The sequence below is a fragment of the Gorilla gorilla genome, chromosome 11 (genome assembly GCF_029281585.2).
Source record: "Gorilla gorilla gorilla isolate KB3781 chromosome 11, NHGRI_mGorGor1-v2.1_pri, whole genome shotgun sequence".
NCBI classification, from domain to species: domain Eukaryota; kingdom Metazoa; phylum Chordata; class Mammalia; order Primates; family Hominidae; genus Gorilla; species Gorilla gorilla.
Window position 1 is genome coordinate 67,211,674 of NC_073235.2, and position 14,715 is coordinate 67,226,388.

General features: G+C 35.8%; 1 protein-coding gene and 1 pseudogene across 17 annotated transcripts in view; one reads left to right on the plus strand and one right to left on the minus strand.

The window, feature by feature from the left end:
* COBLL1 (cordon-bleu WH2 repeat protein like 1) overlaps positions 1 to 14,715 on the minus strand; it is a 193,572-nt gene that overhangs the window by 86,902 nt on the left and 91,955 nt on the right. For all 17 annotated transcript variants that reach the window (XM_055380234.2, XM_063694944.1, XM_055380236.2 and 14 more), the window contains one exon: positions 8,559 to 8,747. In XM_055380234.2, coding sequence (XP_055236209.1) covers positions 8,559 to 8,747 — 189 coding nt within the window. The remainder of the gene's footprint in view (positions 1 to 8,558; positions 8,748 to 14,715) is intronic.
* LOC115933918 (uncharacterized) lies at positions 11,184 to 11,261 on the plus strand (annotated as a pseudogene).

Sequence of the window (14,715 nt, forward strand, 5' to 3'; positions counted from 1 at the left end):
AATCTTTAGGCACCTGGCTAGGTCGCTGTTGTCGAATGGGGAATTTAGAGAAAACAGTGATTAATTCTGCTTGAAAGTCAAGGGGCTCAAATGCATAGTAGACTAATACAACTGACACATGAGAAAGCATACTTGTTGAGAGGAGGTTCATATGCTTTAGAAAAAAGTAACATGGTGAAAGCTCTGCTGTTTTTTACAATTAATAAGCTTGTTTTGCCTAAGCCATACCATCTTTACACAAAGGTGAGACATAAACATTAAATAGGGTTAAGATCTTTTCCAAAAATAGCCTCAGACTAGTTTCAATGCTTTAAATATTTAATTGAAGCCTCAGCATTCAGCACTGTAACACAGGAAAGCTGACCCTGACCACAAGATTTTGAGGTTGGGAATTACTGACTGTCTAGCTTTACCATAAAGGAGTCATAACACTATAAAAGTAGGACATTAACTTTTAAGCAGGTCGTGCATCCAATGGAGCTGCCGCTGGGGTTAACTAGTCACAGGAAATAAAGTGCACCCACAGGAAATAAAATAATCGCTTGAATAGAGCTCAGAATTATCCACCTGGATGCCAAACTACTTCTGCCAAAGATAACAATTCTGGTTGGATAATCATCCCCCAGTCGATGCACCTGAAGGCAGTTGGCTAATGGGTTTGACCACGGGATCACCACAGAAAAGATGCCTGTCTTCCTGTTTCCTAAGGCGGGAGCACACGTGAGCAGTCCATCTAAAACCTGAGGCAAATCATTAAAAGTGGAAAAGGATTGGATGAACATTATAATCACTCCTCTATATTATTACACCACATTGAATTTTGGGTTATTTTATTACTCAGCAGAGTCTGCTTTGCATTAACATTATTTACAGAATTTTTTCTCTTGTAAGATAATATAATAATTTTCTGGAGGGCTGATTTTTTTTTTAAGACTCTAAAAGCTCTTCTTTGAAATGAAGAAATCCCTATGAGATTTCCCACTTCTTTCAGAAATAAATAACAATTCCCTGGATTAGTTTCATATCTGTACCTTGTAAGTACACACCAACAACCCAATTACACATACCAATAATAGTACAGAAATTTTAAAATATTCTCTATTGCTGCTGATGTTTATCAATCTTATGCTAACCCATGTAGTTCAGTAATGAGTTCAGGAATGAAGCAGTGCTCTGTGTGTGCAAGAAATGAAATGTACCAGGTACACAAAACAAATAGACCCATTCTCAAAATTCAGAATGCTTATTATGCTATAGGAAACATTTTGAAGGAAATAACACATGAAATTAAGATTTGAAGATAAATAGTAATAGGTCAGATTACTAAGCTGATAAGTTCTTAACATACTAAAAATAGATATTACTAAATGTAAAAAACCCCACAATTTTTAGAAAGTCACCACTTTGGACTCTATCTGGTTGTTTATCTTAGGTGTTATACTCAGAGCTAATTATAAATAATTACCATCATAAAAATTGTGATTTAAGAACACACCTACTAAACACACAAGCCCCTTATAAAAACAAAAATACTACAAATATATCTCACTATAATTGGGGCAATTTGAATATAGACAAAGGATAACATTTTATTGACATGAAAGATGGAAATCATTAACTGAAAAAAAGCAGGTTACAAATAGCACGTACAATATAATACCATATTGTTGTAAAAAAGAAGTGCACATATAGATGGGTGTAGATATATGTGCATGTCTAAGAATAAAAGGCTAGACACTACAATGTTAGAAGTTGCAATCTGCCTGCTTAATGAAATTGCATTTACAATTTTTTGGCTTATCTGTATTTTCCAACTTTCTAAAACATCTAACTATTGCACTTGTAATCACAAAAATTTAAAAACTAAAATTAGTGCTGAGCACGGTGGCTCACATCTGTAATCCCAGCACTTTGGGAGGCCAAGGCAGGACAATCACTTGAGCCCAGAGTTTGAGGCTGCAGTGAGCTATGATTACACCACTGCACTCCAGCCTGGGCAATGGAGTGAGACCCTGTCTCTAGAAAAATTTAAAAATTAAATTAAGTTAAAAAACTGAAATTAAAAAGGGTCATTATTATAAGGTGTAGACGCCAGGAAAGCAAAGGGAAGAGGGTGGCCCTGCCAGGAACAATGTTCTGAGGACATTTGTGAATACTTTGTCACCCCTTTCCCAACCAGGGGAGCAGGCAGTTGACAGAGGCTGACATTCTCCTGGGCTCAGAGCCATGGGGGACATGGGAGGGCAATGACAGAACCTAGATGACAGGATGATTAAAAACTCAAATAGTACCGATTAAAAACTCAAGTAGTACTGTTATGTCTAGGTACTTGCACAGTTAAAATGCCAACTTTTGTTTTAAGCAATTACAGTAGAATAAGGATCTAAACCAAAATTTAAGCATCTTATATAGTTAAACATGGTTTGTACCACCCTACAGATTTTTGACAGTTTAAAAAAAATTACCCTGTTATATACATATATTTATCACACATTTGTCATCACTAGACACTTCTCAATAAATATAAATATGACGTGAAACTTCAGAAATTTTTCTAGATCCATACTGTTGTTACTCTCGTTTTTTTAGCAAAAATCCCACATTGATACAACTTTATCTTGTCATTTTTCATAGTCTACTTTTTCCCAATAGGTGGCGCTGTAATCCATGCAAAATGCTCCCGAGTTCCTCAGCGGACCAACCCTATGCCAGTCAAAACCGCGGGCTTAGGCTCAACTCTGCTGTAAACTGGTGCTATGGGTAAATCAGGCTGAAAAGCATGTGCGACATGTCTCTGGGTTATTTTATGTGAAAAGCCCAGAGAGGTAAGGTGACTTGCTTGAGATCACACAGCAAGTCTAGAACAAACTGTAACTTCTACTTGGGACTTCTAGCTTGGAGTTCTGTGCTTTCTTTGTGTTTTCAATTATGACATCTCACGTGTGCTCGAATCAAAACAAATTCCTATTTGTGGTAGGGGCGTAAAAAAAATATCTTCCTCTGTTATAAATGGTGCTTATTTCTTCCTCCCTCTTGTAGGAAAGTGTGATAGCATGGCCATTGAATGCTCTCTCAACAGGCTAAGAAGGATTCGTGTCAATCTTTTCAGATTTCCCAAAATGAACATTTTGCTTTAAAAGTTTAGCCTGGAGAAAGGGAAAAGAGGAAAAAGGAACTAATACTTATTCAATGAGGAATAATTACCTATGAAGCAGATACCCGACTATAAGATGAAGACCATATACAGATCATATACAAATGTACCCACATATTTCCTTATTCTATGTGGTTTCTATATCTGTTTAGTCTATAAGCTCACTTTCATTAAAAATTAACTTTTCCCAAGTACTAGCAGACACCACTGCTTATGCTGTTGCAAAGTATAGCATTTTCTGAGAAGAAAAGCCACCAGTTCTGTAACAGTAGTATCCTTTAATGTTCATTTCTAGAAAGGCAAAGAACTGCTTTGACTGGTGAAAAAGATGTTTATCGATTATATACATGATACACAGACACACAGAAACAGGTTGAGTATCCCTTATCCAACATTCTTGAGGCATGAAGTGTTTTACATTTGACATTTTTTTTCAGATTTTGAAGTATTTGCATTACACGAGTTGAGCATCCCTAATCTGGAAATCCAAAATTTGAAATGCTCCAATAAACATTTCCTTTGAGCATCATATTCACACTCAAAAAGTTTTGGAATTTGAAGCATTTGAGATTTTGGATTTGGTATACACAGTCTATACATAGATGCACACATTTATATATGTGTGCAAACATATATACATACATACACATAGACATACACACACATACATCTATACTACACTGTATCTTATATATAAATAAAATATTTTAATTCCTTCTTCTTTCAATCCAACCATCCATGATATTAGGATATGCAGAAATGCCCAAGAGTTTTCAGGTTAGCATGGCAACCCCACCCCTAATGTAAGCAGAGCCTCACAAAGGCAAGATAGTAGAGACATGGTGACTTTTGGTCATTAAAGAGAAGGCATCACTAAGTTCTGGTACCAAAAATAGTTGAGCTGGCAGATGGCTACCAACCTAATTCAGGATAATAAGTTTCTCCCTGAGCATAAAGTCTGTGACCACCGCCAACCCCACTGTGTTTCCTAATCTGAACAAGCTCTTTGGTGAAAATCAATGTACAAACAAGTGCATTCTTCTGAAGATACCACTGTGCACCCACATTCCCCAAAATAGAACATCCTGAGCCCACCTGTGCATGAGATCTATGGGGGGACTTTCCAAAAATATCCCCCAAGAATACATTTTGAGTGGGAAAGTTATTTCTGAAAAGTGAAGTGAGGCATATAAGTTTCTGAAATCTGTATTTCCGTCAAACACTGATAGTATTCTTCACAATAAAGGCATAAGAAATAGTACTACACTATCAAAATAAATATACAAGAAATATTCAGACAAATTCAGAAAGCATGGTCTCAAAAAACTGCATTGAAGTCTTTTCAGAATTACATATAGAACTCTATTTATCTAAGAAACTCTCACACACTTAAAATTACCTCCACCAAATTCTTGTATTATTCTGTTGAGATTTTTCATATTCCTTTTATATGGTAGTAACAAAGCCAGGAAGAAATTTTATTTTTGTCATTATGAGTCTTCCCATTAGGTAGTTAACATTTTTCAGTAGTAGTACATAATTTTCTATTTGAACATTTCTTTTTGTTGTTAAACAGTTTTGTGAAACAATGGGTCAGCAGCAGCTGTGATACTCAAGACATCCCTAATCACACTATTAAGATATCCCAAGTCACACTTTTAAGATATATCAAGTCAAACTCTAAAACATCTTGGATCGCATTAAGATATCCCAGAATCACACTCCTAAGATATTCAGAATCACACAACTACTTTAAATCACAAACACTGAAAATAGAAAATTAGTCATAGCATCAATGAGTCATGCCTGAATTATAAAACTACTGCGAACAAAGTCCCTAAATGAAACCCTATAGTAAAAACACTGATATACATGCTGGGCAACGTGGGGAAATCCCATCTCTACAAAAAATACAAGAATTAGCTGGGCATGGTAGCACACGCCTGTGATCCTAGCTACTTCGGAGGCTGGGGTGGGAAGACTGCTTGAGTCTGGGAGGCAGAAGCTGCAGTGAGTCCAGCTCTTACCACTGCACTCCAGCCTGTGTGACTGAAACCCTGTCTAAACAAACAAACAAACAAACAAAAACACTGATATAAATTCTACTCTCAGAAAAACTCTTCAGCCCTAAACAAAATTTAAAAAGGAATCAGAATTTTGGGCATTCCACTCCTACCTTGCTCTCTGCCTGGAGAAAATATCTTTACTTAAAAGATTCTGGGTAAACAACTAGGACTCATTCCAAGTGCTTCTTCATACCATTTATGTTGCTACCTCCATCTACACATAAGGGTTTAGGAAGACAATATTCATTTCGATAAATTCATGAAATGCCTACCACATTGCAAGAAACTGTGCTAGGCACTATAAAGAAAAGTAATGATATTCTCATGGCTCTGTGGTTTCTTCAAAAGGTAAGACCTACACAAACATTGCAGCATAGAACAATATGTAATAAATATGATATAAAGTGTCGGAAGATTTTGGAAGTCAGAGTTAATCACTGATTCTGGGGAGATCAGGGAGCCTTTATATAAAATATGTCACCTGAGCTATATAAACTAACTGGAGAAAATGAGGGTAGTGAGTTACACCAGGGGGATAAAAACGTTCACAAAGGTATTGAGGTGAAAGAAATAGAGTATTTGTAGAAGAACAAAGAGCAAGAGTCATGTGGTGAAGCTTAAGATACACAAAGGAGGGCCGGGCACAGTGGCTCATGTCTGTAGTCTCGGCACTTTGGGAGGCTGAGGTGGGTGGATCACCTAAGGTCAGGAGTTCGAGACTAGCCTGGCCAATATGGTGAAACCCCATCTCTTCTAAAAATACAAAAATTAGCTGGGCATGGTGGTGTTCATCTGTAATCCCAGCTACTTGGGACACTAGGGCAGGAGAATTGCTTGAACCCGGGAGGTGGAGGTTGCCGTGAGCCAAGATCCCGCCAATGCACTCCAGCCTGGGCAACAGAGCAAGACTCTGTCTCAAAAAACAAACAAAAAAAAAGATACACAAAGGAAGGAGAGTGGTGGTGAAGGAAAAGCCTACTTAATTTTGGAGGAGAAAATAAGGTATCCCAATCTCCAGGCTAGGTAGTTTGGACTCCTTTAATTTGACATTGAATTGCTGTCCTGCAGTCTTTTATCAAAGGTAGTACCACAAACAGAGAGGCGTTTTAGATCAATCTGAGGGTGCAAGGTAAATGAAGAGAGCCCAGGGTTAAGAAAAGCAGTTCCCAATTAAAAAAAAAAAAACAAAAAAGAGAGAGAAAGCCAATAGGCGACAAGCCCTGATAGTATTTCATTTAATCATATTTAATCCTATCAATTCAGCTATAATACATTTTCATAGATTTAAAAAACTGCAGCAATTCAACAACAGTTGGTGGCCCAGAAACATAAAGCTGATTGATGGAAAGTTACTCAGATTTAGGGACCTGAGGAGGCAAACATGCTGGAGGGAGGGTGGGAAAAATCTAGGGTGCTTGTAAGTACAAATGTAGGTGAAATGTCTGATGCAGAATCTATCAGGTATGAAGAAAAAATACATATGAAGAAAATTTAGATATGAAGAAAATTGCAGCATCCTACAGAACAGTTATAAATTAGACTTGAGGAGGATGAAGAACTAATTCAGTTAAAGAGAAAGTGGATAAGCTAGATGTTTACAAAGCTGGTATTCAAATAAGGAATCCTAAGATCTCAGAAATGGAACAGTTTTAAAGTGATGAGATTCCACCATTCTCTGGTGGAAACAGGGAAGTTGACCATGGATCTTGGTTTCCAGAGTTGAGGAAACAGAAGAAAAGTTAACTCGGGGTGGCATGTGGAAAAGTCTAGAATAACTATGACGGGTGACAGGACGGAGAGAAAAAACACGCTTCTGATATTAAAGTCACTGAGGTTTAAAAAAAAAAAAATCTGAAGAACCCAGAGGTGCAATGATAGCAAACAGAGAATAAGGCAATATGAAGAGATGACTGTTACATCCCCAAGAAGAAATTTTCAAGAGTATTTGTGATGAAACCAACATCACCTGAAACCCTGAAGAACTAGAAAAAAAGTTGACTTTTTTTTTTCTTATTTTGAATTCAGGAAAAATAAAAAAAAAAATAAAAAAGGAATTGCCTTTATTACCCCCAGCCAGATCCATTATCCCTTTAAAACCAGAGTAATATTATTTCAAGAATTGATGATAATGACCATTGTCTCTAACTTTCAAGATGTCTTCCTCACACATACGAGGCCATCCACAGCTGCAGGTGGGAGCCTACCACAGACAGTTTTCTCAATCTCATAAATAGGGTCCAATGTGTGATCTCCAAAGTGAATTTCAATACAAAATAAATGGCAAAATGCAACTTCCTCAAATTTAATCAGAGTTAAATAATACTATTTGCTAAAGCTGAACTATTTTGTTTTCATCTACTTTAAATAATCTGTGAAGTTACACATGATTTTAATGATAAATCTTAAAATTAAGGTTACCTTGAATGAGTTTTTCTAGACAAAACCAGATTATAAGAATGCAATACCCAATATATTCTTTTCCTTATACACAACACACACACACAGAGAAAGAGAGAGAGAGAGAGAGAGAGAGCGAGCTAAGGTCAAAACAGCTTAAATTTCTAAAACAGGATTCCTGATAACAAATAGGCAGTTGAAGGTGAAAGAACAAGACCAAGTCTATAGTTCATGTAACTTTCCACTTCAAAATGAAATGGAAAATTACACTTGGCTTTTTTCCATTTTTCCAATTTTCGCAAAGGTATTTAAAAATATCAGTCTTCTAAATCACATCTTTCCTTTTTGCTGGGATAAAGTTTGATTTTACTTTTCTACTTAACTCACCCACATTTTAAATAAAGTAATTAAATCATTCAATGAAATAAAAATATGCCAATTAATTTACAGACAGATTTAACTGTTTTGATAAATACAAAAGTATTACATTTTAAGAGTAATAAAACTCTTAAAATTAAGAGTTTTGCAAACTTAAAGAAGCAGCTTAAAGTGGGAAGAACAATTTGAGAAGAAAAGGATAGGATTTTCCTGTGGGTCACTGGGCTTGTTTTGTAAGTTTGGTTTACAAAATCAATATAACTAATGGCCATTCCTCCAGGAAAGGCTTATTTTTAAAAACTTGTTAAATAACTAACGAGATATGAAAGGGTTCCAAATTTCAAGAGTCATTTAATTGGGTTTGTGGAATTCATAGCACTGATATTAAAACATTGATAGAAAATTTTTAACACCATTTTAGCAGTCTTTTTTTTAACAGGTAACTAAACTGAGTGATAAATGAAGTGTTTTGTCAAAGAACAAACATCAAGACGTATATCACAGAGACTTTCAATGGTGGAATAAGAAGGGGAGGTCCTGATATTTCATTTACTCCAGCGTACCTGCCATGAACAGTAGTAGATTTGATAATATCCCCAGGTAGGACCACTGAGAGTTCAACGTCTTTATCTATCATGTTTTCTTTCTGTTCCATGATGAAAGCAGTGGATTCTACAGAATCAGCAGCTGAAGAGACATCAGTGTATTTGGTCTCAGCTGGAGGAAGTGGTGCCTTGGCTTTTGGTTTTCTCCTAAAATATAAAGAAAACACAAAAAATACAAAATATTTTATTTTTAAGGTAACTTTTTAATATGATGTATTTTTATAAATATGATCTAGTAGTGGTTTTTCACATCTAGAAAAAATGTTCTACAATGTTAACTGTTAGTGTTGGATGGTCGAATTAGGATTTTGTTTTCCTTTTCCAGTCAGCATTTTGTTTTGTTTTGAGTACTATGCCTACATTACTTGGACATAAAAAGAAACATGATAAAGAAATTTTATATTGGCCTCTATTAAATTTAGTTACTGTGTGTTCACTATAGCAAGTCAAGAGGAAAATGTATTTTCTTTGATTAGATAAATTACAAAAATCCTTAATGTTTCAGGATAGAGATCAGTATCTCACTCTCTCATTTCACAATAACTCTTACCTTTGGGCCCTTCATCCTATTTGTTTCCGATGTAGTATGTTCCACCTCTCGATTCAGACAAACCCTACCTTATCCTTCAAAGACTAGTTAAATCCACCCTGTTTGCCCCAAACTACCCCTTCCACAGAATTTCTTCCTTCTTTGAATTGATATAGCACATACCAATTCCACAGATGTAACTTTTTAGATCTTTTGGGGGGTACCATTTTCAACTCTCTACCTACGTTTATAACTCCCTGCAAAAAAGAAGCATGAAGCATGCTAGCCAGTTGTGGTGGCACACAGCAGAGATTCCAGTTACTCGGCAGACAGGTGGGGGGATCCATTGAGTCCAGGAGTTTGAGTCCAGCCTGCGCAACATGGTGAGACCCTATCTCAAAGAATGAAAGCAAGAAAGCTGCATGGTATAGATGGCTGTATTTCCCACTGCACATAGATGGCTATTTCCCACTGTACCTAGCAATGAACTATGATGGGTTGTTTGATAAATAATATATCTGCTTCAATGAAAAACATTACTAATAATTTTCTAATAAATATTTTTGCATCACTAAGACAACCTCTTAACTAACTTATAACAGAAATAGTAGACATTCTGAACTTACATAGGCCAATCCAATGATTTGATGGATTGAAAAAATAAAATATGAAAATAAACTATAAGTAATGACGTATTTATGGTTTTATTTAAAACACTGAATTAAAGTTTTTGAAACTATTACCTTTATAAAAGGCTAATTGGTTTTAGAAAAATGAATACTACTCCTTTCCACTCAGAAAAATACAGATTTCAATTCCTCCCATCCTTACTTGCTAGGCAAACATAAGAACCAAACAGGATCAAAAGGCTTCTTTATAAGTAAATATATAACATCCACCTATTCAGTATTTTCAAAATTTAAGGTCTCACAACTCCAACTCCTTTAACATATGACTCATCATGAAAAGACTGAAGCAAGGTTCCTACACTGTACATTCATTTACTAAAATAACAAGCCCTTAACTCTTAGTGGTATAATAATAGAAACATATTATACTTCAGAAAAGACTTATTTTACAAGAGCAACAAAACTACATTTTTAAAAACTGTTACAATGAATAAAAGTTTATAAAAATCCCTGTAAAGAAGAATGCCCCCCAATTTCAAATTTCAATTTTTAAATCTGCGGAAATTAACCACTCATGTATAACAAATATTTATTTTATAACAGACAATTATCAGAGCAGATTCAGCTAAACACAGGAAAGGTAAAGATGAGTAAGACTCAGTTCCTATTCCTGAAGGGTTCATCGCCCCAAAGGATTGACAGGCAGGCAAAATTACCATCAAGTTTGATGACTGCTCTAACACAGGTATGCAGATGGTGCAGCTGCGGGTCACAGGAAGAAAACGCAACTTTCTTAGGAATCCAGAAATGTCTTACAGATGGGAAACATGAGCTGGGTTTTGGAGAACGAATAGAAACACACAGAAAAAGGCAAGAAATAACTGATATTTTAGGCAGAGGAAAGTGAATAGAGCCATAAAAGAAAATGGTAATTTTTGGAATTAAATGGTTTGGTAAAATTGCACAGAGAAGTCAAAAGAGATGAGAAATCAGTGAATCGACTGAAACATTTTATAAGTAAGAGAACTCAGTAAGGTAGGTTGGCACAAAGTTCATATATGAAAGTGTCAATAGCCTACCTAAATATCAGCAAAAACTCATCAGAAAGTACAATGAAAGAAAAAGTAACTTTGGTAATAGCAACAAAAATGAATTTTAAAAAGACTCTCCAAGTATTCCCATCTCAGTCAATCACATTTCTTTCATTTGTCCAGACCAAAAATCCTTGTTCTCATAAACATACATCTAATCCATCTACAAATTCCGCCAGCTCTATATCATAAATAGACCCAGAATCCACCAAACACCTGGATCACCAAATACCTCTGCTCAAGCTGCCAACTGGTGTCCCTGCTCCCAACCTTGTCAGTTCGTAATCTAGTCTCAACGAAACAACCAGAGTGATCTTTTTAAAATACAAGTTAGAAGACTAAACTTTCAGGGGTCATTTCTATAGTTCATTACTAGAGAAGTTTCTCTGAATGTGTGGAAAAATAAGTCAATAAAATAATAAAATAAAATACAAGTCAGCTCACTGCCTCACTTCTCACATTCTCCAATGGTTTCTTGCCTCAACCAGAAAAGATCTGGAGTGCTATACAAATGTTCCTCTACTTACGATGGGATTACAACCTGATAAATCCACCCTAAATTGAAAATATAAGTCAAAATGTACCAAATACCCCCAATAAACCCATCACAGAATCAGAAAATCATAATTCAAACCATCATAAATCCAGATGTCCCTCAATTTATGACGAGGTTACATTCTGACAAACCCACAATAAAGTTGAAAAATCATACATCAAACCATCGCAAGCAGGAGACCATCTGTAATAGGTCCTTCCTTCCTCCCTTACCTCCGGCCTCTCCAGTCCCCTATCTAACACTTTCTCCCTAGGATCACTGCATTCCAATCTCAGGACTCTTGCCTTTTCCTTGAACACATCCAGAATACCAGGCCCTCTACAGAGTCTGCTCCTGACCTTAACACCCCCATCTCTCTGCTTTACTTTTGGCCACAGGGTTAATGAGCAACATACTTATGTCTCCTTCTGTTAAAGGATAATTAATTCCATGAGAGTAGGGACTTGTCTCCACCACCTTGTCCACACATTTGCAAATACACAGAATCTCTGGGACCATGCCTGCCATGTAGTAGGCACTGATACTTGCTGAAAGAGTGAATTCAATGACTACTTTCCACAGAAGATGCACTACCTAAGCCTAAAACTGGGAAGGAAAAGAGTCCTTACCACCAAAAAATAAAATGAGCTTTCATTTCAGGATTACTTGTCTGGGATTCTTTTTTTAATTAACTGATTATGTTTTATTTTTTACAAGATGAATGAAAAATACACACTGGATTTATTAGCAAGGGATAACTGACAACTTTGTAATTCTGGGGAAGCATTCCCTGTCTACTGCACACTGCAGTGAACTCCTCTCACTCACAGTTTTGATGTCTGTGTGTGACAGTTTTACTTCCTCAGGTAGTTTGTATCTATGATGAAAATCCATCTCTAATCACTATACATAAGCCAATTTCTTTTAAGACGGGGAAAGTAGGACAAAGCACTACTTGAAAAACCATTCACACAGAACTTTTTTTTTGAGACAGGGTCTGGCTCTGTCACCTAGGCTGGAGGGCAGTGGAGCGATCTCAGCTCGCTGCAGCCTCTATCTCCCAGGTTCAAGCGATTCTTGTGCCTTAGCCTCCTGGGTAGCTGGGACTACAGGCACATGCCCAGCTCATTTTTGTATTTTTACTAGACACCAGGTTTTGCCATGTTGGCCAGGCTGGTCTTGAACTCCTGACTCAAGCAATACTCCCACCTCAGCCTCCCAAAGTGCTGGGACTACAGGCATGAGCCACCACACCAGGGCATTTACATTAGACTTCTAGGAAAAACATCCTAATGTTCTCAGTTGTTATTTCAATTTAATAATGTATTTGTAACTTTTGTTCCTGAAAAATGGAAAGCAATGTGAATAAGACCAAGATCCTTCCTTCCCCAGTGAATGCGCAATACAACCGAGAAGATGCAATGCATAATTACATAATACAAAACGAAAAAGAAGGGTCATCAAACAGATGGCAACTTTGAAAATTTAGGTCAATGAAAGCCAGCTGAGACCAGCTGTGTGTCGTGGGGAGCAGGATCAAGGCATGCTTCAAAAAGAAAAGACAAGAGACTCAGGTCTTGAAAGAAAAGTAGAATTTTGATAAGCAGAGCCTGTAGGGTCAATTATATGTTAGTTCCCAATTGTGATCCATACACATTAAATTTAGGAATGTGTTTATCTAGTTTGCTTACTACATAGTCCAGTCTAGTGAAAAGAATACCAGATGGAAGCCTGGATTTGGCCTGAATCCTAAGTAGCTTTAAGACTTTAACTTATTTGACCTTTTAGTCACCAGCAAAATTTTGAAAATATCTTTTACCTACTCACATTCTCCTAACATTAATTTTTTGGTCAGAGGCTCTGAAGTAATAACAAAATTGTCACCCAAAGTTAAAAGTACAGTGAAAATAATCAAATGTGTGTTATCATCTAAATATAGGAAATTCTGATAATATAAACTAAAGAGAAAAATGTAACATTAACATTCAATAACAACGATACTTAAGAATACTAAGTTTTTAAAATATTTAAATATTTAAAAATCACAGTAACTGCCATTGAAGCCTCCTCACCCCTTTTAAACGGGAATGTTTCAACCAGTTTTCTCATCAAATAGATTTTCACATATGCTTTTCTTCACCGGTGGCCTTGTTTGACTATCAGTCTACTCTTTAGAGGCTTTTCCCCTTAACAGTAAACAATAGCAAATTTCACATAAGGGTAGGTGGAGAGCAGGTTATACTGGAAAGATATTTATAATAAGAAAACTCCCCCACATCAGGGCAAAAATTCATTATTCAAGCTTAAAAATAACAAGCTACAGTAAATTATTGCTTATGCAAATCATTGCTTTATTAAAATTATCTCAATATTATACTCAATTTTAATAATGAGAATTAAGGCAAAATTTGCATTATTCAATAATATATTTTAATATCATAATCTCATTTTAACACAGAATTCAATTAGTGTCCTACTATTACTGCTGATTGGTCTTTTTATCATTTTGATTTACAGGGCACTCCAAAATCATGTGCCCACTGTAATCATTACTCCATTACTGTCAATATAATATCCTTAAAATAGATAAAAAGAGGAAATAAAAGAGCTCAGCAAAACATAATTCTAGTCTTGATTTGAAAAAGCAAAGGTTTAAAATGCTGTATGAGATATACTTACATCCTTAATAAGCTACTCAACTCCAATGGGCTCTCATCAGTTTGCTGTATTTATCATATTTATAAAGTATTCTTATAGATTCATTCAGAAAAGTGCTATACAAAAAATATGGCTTCAATATTAAAGACAAAAATATGAGTGAATTCTCAGTCTTAAAACAATAGGGTTTTTAAGTATTGCAGTCTAAAGACCAAAAATAAATTTAACAGTAACCTTCTCTCAGCACAAAGAGGGCAATCAAACATAGATAGGATTTATTGTGGTAAGTGTTGATGAGGCAGTCCTTCAAAATAACTGGCAGTGTTTTGATGGCCACTAAAGTATGTATTTCAATTATAAATTGAAGACCAACTTCTCAACACGATTTCTCAGTTTCTCTGTCTGGGTTTAATGAAACAACAGAAGAATATTTTAAACAAGATTTGTTCAGAAGTGGGCATAACATTGTATTATGTACTCAAGAGAATATAATTAAAAACAATAAAGCCCTCTTTTCTTGATGAGCCTAATTTCAAATAGTGAGTATGTCAAAAGGGCTTGAAAAGATATGCAATAATGAAAATCGACAAGGAGAAACCCAAAACATTATATGACTCTCATATTACATTTTTTTTTTCTCAAGGTTGCCAATAACGTATGAGGGTCCAAATCA